Source organism: Tachypleus tridentatus, chromosome 12 (assembly GCF_004210375.1).
Source record: "Tachypleus tridentatus isolate NWPU-2018 chromosome 12, ASM421037v1, whole genome shotgun sequence".
Classification (NCBI taxonomy): Eukaryota; Metazoa; Arthropoda; class Merostomata; order Xiphosura; family Limulidae; genus Tachypleus; species Tachypleus tridentatus.
In genome coordinates, this window is record NC_134836.1 from 61,694,810 (window position 1) to 61,707,192 (window position 12,383).

The 12,383-nt window shown below is 32.6% G+C and overlaps 1 protein-coding gene across 2 annotated transcripts in view; it reads right to left on the minus strand.

The window, feature by feature from the left end:
- LOC143233408 (paired box protein Pax-6-like) overlaps positions 1-12,383 on the minus strand; it is a 239,046-nt gene that overhangs the window by 59,144 nt on the left and 167,519 nt on the right. For both annotated transcript variants that reach the window (XM_076469620.1, XM_076469621.1), the window contains exon 2: positions 2,276-2,849. In XM_076469620.1, coding sequence (XP_076325735.1) covers positions 2,276-2,543 — 268 coding nt within the window. In that variant the 5' untranslated portion in view covers positions 2,544-2,849. The remainder of the gene's footprint in view (positions 1-2,275; positions 2,850-12,383) is intronic.

Below are 12,383 nucleotides of genomic sequence, written 5' to 3' on the forward strand. Positions count from 1 at the left end.
AGTGTAATAACCGTTCTGCAGGGTTAAATTCGATGTCAAAGGTCACTATGTCATAACACTCGTTCTTATTCTGCGATTAAAATATCCGGAAATCCCAAGTTTATGTGAATAAATAAATTTAATTAATGACCATAACTGCTTTCAACTTTTAAATAGTTGTAGATGTTTCCAACGAATAAAAACTTGCCTGTATTTTAAATTTTGTTAGTTTTTAGATTATTTGTTAAATGTAGTTGAATACTTCATTACTATTAATAACTGTTTTCTTATTTCCTTCTCTGTCTTTCCGCTATTTATCTACTGTACAAAACTGTACAAGTTAAGAAATAAACATGATACAATTAAGTACAATAGCTGAGTTTAGAAAACAACATTATGTTCAGTTACACATAATTCACTTTGTGAATACTGCATGTATTTCATCTTAATGTTGTATGAGTTAGCTATCCGTTACAGGAGACTGCTAGTACTAACCAACAGTGTTAGTTGTATGTATACAAAACACGTGCTTGTGGAGTTCACGTGTATTAAAGACCTGGAGGTTGAATCTATCTAAACAATCCTTGTTTTAGGGTCTCTTTAAGAACTATTAATAACTAACTGTACACTCAAGTCTAGAAACTAGTGTTTTATCTGCTTCTATAAATCGTGTTCTAATCGGCTTGACGAACTCTGTGGTTTGGTAACCGATATGACTGACGTATGTAATGCTTTCCACATGTTATATTCTCCTTCCCTCTCAGGGTGGGCTACAGTAAGTCTGTGGACTTAGAGTGAACATCCCGGGTTCAATTCTCCGTGAGGCACAGACTGTCGATAGCTTTGCACTAAGAAGACGACAACAACTCACAAGAACCGAAGAAACAATGTCTTAGGAAGTGTGTTAATATTAGCCTTCATCTTAGCTGAGAGGAAAAGTGTTAATATTAGCCTTCATCTTAGCTGAGAGGAAAAGTGTTAATATTAGCCTTCATCTTAGCTGAGAGGAAAAGTGTTAATATTAGCCTTCATCTTAGCTGAGAGGAAAAGTGTTAATATTAGCTTTTATCTTAGCTGAGAGGAAAAGTGTTAACATTAGTCTTCATCTTAGCTGAGAGGAAAAGTGTTAATATTAGCTTTTATCTTAGCTGAGAGGAAAAGTGTTAACATTAGTCTTCATCTTAGCTGAGAGGAAAAGTGTTAACATTAGCTTATATCTTAGCTGAGAGGAAAAGTGTTAACATTAGCCTTCATCTTAGCTGAGAGGAAAAGTGTTAATATTAGCTTTTATCTTAGCTGAGAGGAAAAGTGTTAACATTAGTCTTCATCTTAGCTGAGAGGAAAAGTGTTAACATTAGTCTTCATCTTAGCTGAGAGGAAAAGTGTTAACATTAGCCTTCATCTTAGCTGAGAGGAAAAGTGTTAACATTAGCTTTTATCTTAGCTGAGAGGAAAAGTGTTAACATTAGCTTTTATCTTAGCTGAGAGGAAAAGTGTTAACATTAGCCTTCATCTTAGCTGAGAGGAAAAGTGTTAATATTAGCTTTTATCTTAGCTGAGAGGAAAAGTGTAAACATTAGTCTTCATCTTAGCTGAGAGGAAAAGTGTTAACATTAGGCTTCATCTTAGCTGAGAGGAAAAGTGTTAACATTAGCCTTCATCTTAGCTGAGAGGAAAAGTGTTAACATTAGCTTTTATCTTAGCTGAGAGGAAAAGTGTTAACATTAGCTTTTATCTTAGCTGAGAGGAAAAGTGTTAACATTAGCTTTTATCTTAGCTGAGAGGAAAAGTGTTAACATTAGTCTTCATCTTAGCTGAGAGGAAAAGTGTTAACATTAGCCTTCATCTTAGCTGAGAGGAAAAGTGTTAACATTAGCTTTTATCTTAGCTGAGAGGAAAAGTGTTAACATTAGCTTTTATCTTAGCTGAGAGGAAAAGTGTTAACATTAGCCTTCATCTTAGCTGAGAGGAAAAGTGTTAACATTAGCTTTTATCTTAGCTGAGAGGAAAAGTGTTAACATTAGCCTTCATCTTAGCTGAGAGGAAAAGTGTTAAAATTAGCCTTCATCTTAGCTGAGAGGAAAAGTGTTAATATTAGCCTTCATCTTAGCTGAGAGGAAAAGTGTTAATATTAGCCTTCATCTTAGCTGAGAGGAAAAAGTGTTAATATTAGCCTTCATCTTAGCTGAGAGGAAAAGTGTTAAAATTAGCCTTCATCTTAGCTGAGAGGAAAAGTGTTAACATTAGCTTTAATCTTAGCTGAGAGGAAAAGTGTTAAAAGTAGAATTGATCTGACCTGACAGATACGGAGAACCTGTGGTGTTACAGGTAAAAGTCAGTGCAGGAGTCACTTCGGTAGACCCATGGCGAGCGGTGGAAGAGAAATCCGAAGGCTGTCGGAGAGGGAAATGCACCATGCCGGGCGCAGCACCCGAAGATAGTGTGCACGTGCCGGTAGGAGAGAAGAAGGAAATACCGACACCTGATGGAACAGAGGAAGCCAAAGAGTGTGTTACAGGCACCACGGGTGGCGACATGGAACGTTTAGGAACGCTCAAGTCCATTAAAGTTGTCGGCTCAGCTTGGAAACGTCAGTTCGGGAAGGCGTGCTTGGAGATTAAACTATAAAGACATTCGGACAGACGAAGAGTTTGTTACATCGCGACAGTCACTGGAACAATGGAGTTTACAACAGAAACTGGATCGTCTCAGTGAACACAAAGGACGCTCGACACATAACGTACGGTAAACAACCTTCTCACATCAGTGTTCACAATCTAATCAGGTCGAGTGTGGATTTTCATTGGTTTTCATCATAACCAACCTCAAGGTGTCTCGTCGAACGCTTGGCTGAGATCCATCGGCTCCACCTGTCGAGAAAAGAAAAACAAGAATGAAGTCAGTAAACCATCAGTGTCGGGGCTCGTGCCGTGCACTCTCTGCCCCAGAATACACTAACAAAAGTCTTATTTCACACTCAGTAAACAAGACGACACGTGCACAAAGGCACTCGAAACTATCGCTACTTGTGAATCGAGATACAGGTATTAACTAAGTAACGATGATTCAGTTTTTCTCACGAATAATTCTTCAAAAGCTCCCGAGTTTGATTCAACATTTTTATGGAATTTTAGAATGTTATTCACGCCCTCTTTTGTTTCATTTGGCGCTAATTAGCAATAAGTAATAACAAAGAAAATGTAACATATTATTAACAAGAAATCATTGAACTTCCACATCTTTTTCTAAAATGACGTTTTGAGTTATTAACCAAGTATTGTGAGTGAGGGCGGGGGTGGATGTTTTAGTTACTATAATGACGTCAAATCCAGGGTTTGATTTCTTACGGTGGACAGACAGACTGTAGTGTAGCTTTTAGGTAAAAATAAAATGTAGAAATTTCACAAAAACGGTTTGGCTCTGGATTACAGATTTGAAACAAATTCTGAACTCAGTGATGTTGGTTAATGTATGTAAACGTCTTGGTTTGACAAACATACAAAGATTTACGAGGTCATTTGTCTTTTAATTATGATACAACAAAACATGAACTATTTCTCCTCACTTCTATAATTTATAGTGACTGTTCTACCCCTCTCCCCCCGGAGAGCTATCGGTAAGTTTCTCAACTTACAACACTAAAATCCAGTGCAGTAATTAAGAACTCTAGTTGTAATTAACTTTGATGTGTAAACCGTAAACAGCTATCATGAACGTCATTTATAATTCTAGAACCAGTTTTCAAGTTAACCAACAGAATATTTTCAGTTTTAATAATAATACATTCACACAAGTAGTCATGAAATATGTTTAATTATTTTGCAAAATTCAAGTGAAAACAGTATTTTTAATACAAAGTTAAAAGGCACAAATATATTTAATCAGTGTTAGTGATATTATTTTGAATTATTGTTAAGACGTGCTATTTATCCATATTTAACGTGCTGTGACAATTGAGGTTATTGTTAAGACGTACTATTTTCCCGAATTTAACATGCTGTAACAATGGAGGTTATTGTAAGATGTGCTATTTATCCATATTTAACACGCTGTAATAACGTCCGTAATTGTTAAACGTGTTATTTAACAAAAACGGATTTTTCTTCCTTTACTAAAAACGTTTAAGATCGTGTAATAACAATAATAAACAACAATAAACGGTCATGACTGCAATCCACTAATGGTTAAACGTTAAAACAAGGTGTCTTAAGGTAGAGTATTATTAGGCTTAACAAGTTGACGGAAGCACTTCTCAAAGTTCAGTTCTTCAAATCACAAAATGTAAAGTCAGGAGAAATAAATAAAAAAAACAGAAGTATACATGTGTATAACAGCACACACTCTTTAAGAATGAAAAATACAAGAAAAAACAGAAGTATACATGTGTATAACAGCACACACTCTTTAAGAATGAAAAATACAAGAAAAAACAGAAGTATACATGTGTATAACAGCACACACTCTTTAAGAATGAAAAATACAAGAAAAAACAGAAGTATACATGTGTATAACAGCACACACTCTTTAAGAATGAAAAATACAAGAAAAAACAGAAGTATACATGTGTATAACAACACACACTCTTTAAGAATGAAAAATACAAGAAAAAACAGAAGTATACATGTGTATAACAGCACACACTCTTTAAGAATGAAAATACAAGAAAAACAGAAGTATACATGTGTATAACAGCACACACTCTTTAAGAATGAAAAATACAAGAAAAAACAGAAGTATACATATGTATAACAGCACACACTCTTTAAGAATGAAAAATACAAGAAAAAACAGAAGTATACATATGTATAACAGCACACACTTTCAGAATGAAAAATATATTTCAAGGTTAGCATTCCTATAGTTCATAAACCTTGCAGAATCTAAATGATACACCCTATGAACTAGTACTTTATAAATTCTATATAAAATAGTTAAAGACATTAAAATGAACTCTATTGTTCAGAGCTTCATGTGAAAAACACTCGAGAGCAAGAGAAGAGATTACATTAGATTTACAGTTTAAGTTTCCTAAAGTGCACCAAATTCATTAAAAACATAATTATTTTCTTCTCATTAAATAAATGTACAAGTTTTATTATCAGTGCCTTCCGATCAGAGATAGCTCGTGACTAGAATAATGTTATTAGTGATTCAGGTCGATTAAATATGGGCGCGACAAAAAGCGAACAATCATACAAACCTGATCAGACAACCGAAGGAAATATCAAAACCAATACTCGCTTCCCTATCAGCTATTATGTTCGTCTCGTCGATGTGAGAAAAACGAAACATATTTCTGATCGTTTTTATGTCAAGTATACAAACAAAGTCTCTCATTCACTTACAAACAAACAGGGATAATTTATTACAGGATTTTCTTTCGTCAACTTTGAAGCACAACAAAATTCTCGTTATCAAATAATTAAAACGAAACAAAATTGAAGAAAGAAGGAAGAAACCAGATGAGACTTAAGAATGAAGAATAAACAATAAATACTTCAAAAACAACATTTATCACGATTCACTTGTTAGATAGTGAAATAGATAGTGAGAAATATACACTGGTTCGTTTTAACACTTACTTAGCCTTCTCAGTTATGTGTGTTGGAAAGGATGTACAGAGGAAATCTCTGTATCATAAAGATTTCTTTACATATAGAAAAAAAGGCATTCATGTTCAATGTTAAGCAGGACATTACAGTTCGTTGAGAACAAATGGGAACGTATAGGCGCGTGTTTTTAAAATCATGTGAGTTGTGAGTTTTTATGTGGAAGAATGATTAGTATTAAAACACAAACATTACTGTAGAGTGAGTACACGTAGTGGTTTGTGTGATTTGTTAGTTTTCATGAGGAAGAATGATTAGTATTAAAACACAAACATTCCTGTAGAGTGAGTACACGTAGTGGTTTGTGTGAGTTGTGAGTTTTTATTTGGAAGAATGATTAGTATTAAAACACAAACATTACCGTAGAGTGAGTACACGTAGTGGTTTGTGTGATTTATTAGTTTTTATTTGGAAGAATGATTAGTATTAAAACACAAACATTACTGTAGAGTGAGTACACGTAGTGGTTTGTGTGAGTTGTGAGTTTTTATTTGGAAGAATGATTAGTATTAAAACACAAACATTACTGTAGAGTGAGTACACGTAGTGGTTTGTGTAATTTGTTAGTTTTCATGAGGAAGAATGATTAGTATTAAAACACAAACATTCCTGTAGAGTGAGTACACGTAGTGGTTTGTGTGAGTTGTGAGTTTTTATTTGGAAGAATGATTAGTATTAAAACACAAACATTCCTGTAGAGTGAGTACACGTAGTGGTTTGTGTGAGTTGTGAGTTTTTATTTGGAAGAATGATTAGTATTAAAACACAAACATTCCTGTAGAGTGAGTACACGTAGTGGTTTGTGTGATTTGTTAGTTTTTATGTGGAAGAATGATTAGTATTAAAACACAAACATTACTGTAGAGTGAGTACACGTAGTGGTTTGTGTGAGTTTTTATGTGGAAGAATGATTAGTATTAAAACACAAACATTCCTGTAGAGTGAGTACACGTAGTGGTTTGTGTGAGTTTTTATGTGGAAGAATGATTAGTATTAAAACACAAACATTACTGTAGAGTGAGTACACGTAGTGGTTTGTGTAATTTGTTAGTTTTCATGAGGAAGAATGATTAGTATTAAAACACAAACATTACTGTAGAGTGAGTACACGTAGTGGTTTGTGTGAGTTTTTATGTGGAAGAATGATTAGTATTAAAACACAAACATTCCTGTAGAGTGAGTACACGTAGTGGTTTGTGTGATTTGTTAGTTTTTATGTGGAAGAATGATTAGTATTAAAACACAAACATTACTGTAGAGTGAGTACACGTAGTGGTTTGTGTGAGTTTTTATGTGGAAGAATGATTAGTATTAAAACACAAACATTCCTGTAGAGTGAGTACACGTAGTGGTTTGTGTGAGTTTTTATGTGGAAGAATGATTAGTATTAAAACACAAACATTACTGTAGAGTGAGTACACGTAGTGGTTTGTGTGAGTTGTGAGTTTTTATTTGGAAGAATGATTAGTATTAAAACACAAACATTCCTGTAGAGTGAGTACACGTAGTGGTTTGTGTGATTTGTTAGTTTTTATGTGGAAGAATGATTAGTATTAAAACACAAACATTACTGTAGAGTGAGTACACGTAGTGGTTTGTGTGAGTTTTTATGTGGAAGAATGATTAGTATTAAAACACAAACATTCCTGTAGAGTGAGTACACGTAGTGGTTTGTGTGAGTTTTTATGTGGAAGAATGATTAGTATTAAAACACAAACATTACTGTAGAGTGAGTACACGTAGTGGTTTGTGTGAGTTTTTATGTGGAAGAATGATTAGTATTAAAACACAAACATTCCTGTAGAGTGAGTACACGTAGTGGTTTGTGTAATTTGTTAGTTTTTATGTGGAAGAATGATTAGTATTAAAACACAAACATTACTGTAGAGTGAGTACACGTAGTGGTTTGTGTAATTTGTTAGTTTTCATGAGGAAGAATGATTAGTATTAAAACACAAACATTCCTGTAGAGTGAGTACACGTAGTGGTTTGTGTGAGTTGTGAGTTTTTATGTGGAAGAATGATTAGTATTAAAACACAAACATTCCTGTAGAGTGAGTACACGTAGTGGTTTGTGTGAGTTGTGAGTTTTTATTTGGAAGAATGATTAGTATTAAAACACAAACATTCCTGTAGAGTGAGTACACGTAGTGGTTTGTGTGAGTTTTTATGTGGAAGAATGATTAGTATTAAAACACAAACATTCCTGTAGAGTGAGTACACGTAGTGGTTTGTGTGAGTTTTTATGTGGAAGAATGATTAGTATTAAAACACAAACATTACTGTAGAGTGAGTACACGTAGTGGTTTGTGTGAGTTTTTATGTGGAAGAATGATTAGTATTAAAACACAAACATTCCTGTAGAGTGAGTACACGTAGTGGTTTGTGTAATTTGTTAGTTTTTATGTGGAAGAATGATTAGTATTAAAACACAAACATTACTGTAGAGTGAGTACACGTAGTGGTTTGTGTAATTTGTTAGTTTTCATGAGGAAGAATGATTAGTATTAAAACACAAACATTCCTGTAGAGTGAGTACACGTAGTGGTTTGTGTGAGTTGTGAGTTTTTATGTGGAAGAATGATTAGTATTAAAACACAAACATTCCTGTAGAGTGAGTACACGTAGTGGTTTGTGTGAGTTGTGAGTTTTTATTTGGAAGAATGATTAGTATTAAAACACAAACATTCCTGTAGAGTGAGTACACGTAGTGGTTTGTGTGATTTGTTAGTTTTTATGTGGAAGAATGATTAGTATTAAAACACAAACATTACTGTAGAGTGAGTACACGTAGTGGTTTGTGTGAGTTTTTATGTGGAAGAATGATTAGTATTAAAACACAAACATTCCTGTAGAGTGAGTACACGTAGTGGTTTGTGTGAGTTTTTATGTGGAAGAATGATTAGTATTAAAACACAAACATTACTGTAGAGTGAGTACACGTAGTGGTTTGTGTGAGTTTTTATGTGGAAGAATGATTAGTATTAAAACACAAACATTCCTGTAGAGTGAGTACACGTAGTGGTTTGTGTGATTTGTTAGTTTTTATGTGGAAGAATGATTAGTATTAAAACACAAACATTCCTGTAGAGTGAGTACACGTAGTGGTTTGTGTGATTTGTTAGTTTTCATGTGGAAGAATGATTAGTATTAAAACACAAACATTCCTGTAGAGTGAGTACACGTAGTGGTTTGTGTGATTTGTTAGTTTTTATGTGGAAGAATGATTAGTAACAAAATACAAACATTCCTGTAGAGTGAGTACATGTAGTGTTCTCAGTTCGTATAATGAAGTATTCTCGGTAAAACGGACAAACGATCAAAGATAAGTTTCTGAATTATCACAAAGGTAAACTACTTTCTAATTAGCCAATTGTCTCACAGTGGTACCGCAGCATGTCTGTGGACTCTCACCGCTAGAAACCGGGTTTCGATAACCGTGGTGGGCAGAGCCAACTAGCCTCTTATAACAGTTTTTTGTTTAACTACAAAGAAACAACTAAAACAAATGTTAGAAAGTTTTATATTATATTAAGAAAAGTGTATTTAACTTATTTTCTGTACAGATGGTTATTGATTTACTAATAAGATGGATTTAATTACTTATTTAATCAGATGATCTATACCCAGAGTATTTAGTTCTTGTAAATAATAACTCAGCACGTTATTTAGGCCGTGGAGTAACTTTCACTTGTGTGAAATAAAACTATTCTACAATTTTCCATTATTCTGTAACTTTCAAACATGTACATAATATCTAAGTTCAAAACTTATTTCAATGTTAACAAGTATGAACGAAATCTGTTTTTGATAAATAAAAATATTTATATAAATGTAGTCCGGAATAGATTATTATAGTTGTTGTTAATAGATTATTATATTTGTTGTTAATAGATTATAAAAGTTGTTTTTAATAGATTATTGTTTTTAATAGATTATTATAGTTGTTTTTAATAGATTATTGTTTTTAATAGATTATTATAGTTGTTTTTAATAGATTATGAAAGTTGTTTTTAATAGATTATTGTTTTTAATAGATTATTATAGTTGTTTTTAATTGATTATTGTTTTTAATAGATTATTATAGTTGTTTTTAATAGATTATTGTTTTTAATAGATTATTATAGTTGTTTTTAATAGATTATTGTTTTTAATAGATTATTATAGTTGTTGTTAATAGATTATTGTTTTTAATAGATTATTATAGTTGTTTTTAATAGATTATTGTTTTTAATAGATTATTATAGTTGTTGTTAATAGATTATTATAGTTGTTTTTAATAGATTATTATAGTTGTTGTTAATAGATTATTATAGTTGTTGTTAATAGATTATTATAGTTGTTTTTAATAGATTATTATAGTTGTTGTTAATAGATTATTATAGTTGTTTTTAATAGATTATTGTTTTTAATAGATTATTATAGTTGTTTTAATAAATTATTATAGTTGTTTTTAATAGATTATTGTTTTTAATAGATTATTATAGTTGTTTTTAGTAGATTATTGTTTTTAATAGGTTATTATAGTTGTTTTTAATAGATTATTATAGTTGTTGTTAATAGATTATTATAGTTGTTTTTAATAGATTATTATAGTTGTTTTTAATAGATTATTATAGTTGTTGTTAATAGATTATTGTTTTTAATAGATTATTATAGTTGTTTTTAATAGATTATTGTTTTTAATAGATTATTATAGTTGTTGTTAATAGATTATTATAGTTGTTTTTAATAGATTATTATAGTTGTTTTTAATAGATTATTGTTTTTAATAGATTATTATAGTTGTTTTTAATAGATTATTATAGTTGTTTTTAATAGATTATTGTTTTTAATAGATTATTGTAGTTGTTTTTAATAGATTATTGTTTTAATAGATTATTATAGTTGTTTTTAATAGATTATTATAGTTGTTTGGGAAATTATAGAAGTTGATACACTGCAACCAAGTTTCTTTTTTCCATTTTTAGGTTCTTTAACATATTCCTAAATCATGACCTTTTAAAACAGCATGAAAATACTGTTGACTTCTGAAGAAAGGGTTTGGTTTTAATTTCGCGCCAAGCTACACGAGGGCTATCTGCGCTAGTCGTCCCTAATTTAGCGGTGTAAGACTAGATGGAAGGCAGCTAGTCATTACCATCCACCGCCAACTCTTGGACTACTCTTTTACCAACGAATAGTGGGATTGACACTTACATTATAACGCCCCCACGGCTAAAACGACGAGCATGTTTGGTGTGACAGGGATTTAAGCTCGCGACTAAAGGAAGGGTCTGTAGTACTTATTCCCCTCTTGAAGTGATTCCCCATTTGTTCTAACAATAGAAAAACTCGGTTCCGTTTTATGTCACGGTTTTCAGGTGATTCTTGTTTCCGTTAGGCACTGTTTCAGGTGATTTTGGTTTCCATTAGGCACGGTTTTCAGGTGATTCTGGTTTCCATTAGGCACTCTTTCAGGTGATTCTGGTTTCCGTTAGGATAGCAGCTTTGCTTTCTTCAATGTTTCACGTATTAATTCAAATAAGTACATTGCGTTGTTGCTTTAAAAAAAAAAAACCGTGGATAAAAGAAAGTAGAAGGAAAAGAATTTGTTTGTTTTTATGTTTTAATATACATTTTTTTCATTAAATTATGTCAACGCCCTCTATACACACGAGTTGAAACAGCATGAAGAATGCTGCATTTAGTATTCATGCAGTTGGACTCTGGACTTGTGAATTTGGCGGAGAAAATTAATAAATCTTTTTTTCCCTCCCCATAAAGATAGAAGGACGGTAAAAAAAAATCACGTGCACACTTCTCCCCTGATAACAGATTGACTTGTAATGTTTTTCCCCTGGTGAGAGATTCATGCGTAATGTTTTCCCACTGATAATGGTCTCAGGTACGGTTTAAACATGATAGGGTGAACACATGTTGTTCACACGTTTTCTTGACTCCCATAAACAAGGATAAAAACACTTGAGTAACGATCATTTGAGATTTAAGTATTTGTTAGATTCATAACTTTGTCGGGAATGTCACGTGAAGTACCTTATGTTATGAGCTGGTATTAATTATGTGCATTTTTGTTATACAGGCCTAAAATGTTACGTCATACCAGAATAACGTAACACGAGCAGTTTGAGGCACAAAAGTACCCCTTGTCTAACGTACTGTACGTTACGCTAAAATTACACGTTTCTCTGTTTCGATATTTGATACTTCGAGTTAACTTTGCGCGAGTATCTGAAACACAGAAAAGTAATTTAAAAATAGTTAACAAATAACAAGAGAAACCACCCTAAAATAAACGACACAAAGAAAAACAAATCACATCTCAAACACGTTTCCTAGAATAATTGATATATTAGTATCTACCATGAACAATCATGCACATTACCCGTTACTGTCGGTATTTATGTATATTTTATAAATTGGGCGGTCTCACCTAATTATGAGTAATCAGTGAGCGCGCATGCGCTAAAAAGTTTCCATGCTATTAAGATAGATACGCGTCATGGGCATTGACAACGAGCTGTCGCCGACAGTTAATTTCTTCAGGGTTGTCCCATACATGTATATATTATAGGTGGTTACTGCCATACGGGATGCTTATTGGTTAAACAACCTAGCCAGCACGACCGATACGATTAATTTTTTTTCGCCTTCATCCGGTCGATACTGCCAGTGGCCTAATAGGTTACTGGCTAGCTCATGGCCAATTACAAATGAAGGAAATGGATTATTAATGCGTGTGTGTCTATATTTTACTGTTGCTATGTAAACTAGTCTTTTTGTTACAAAAAGAAA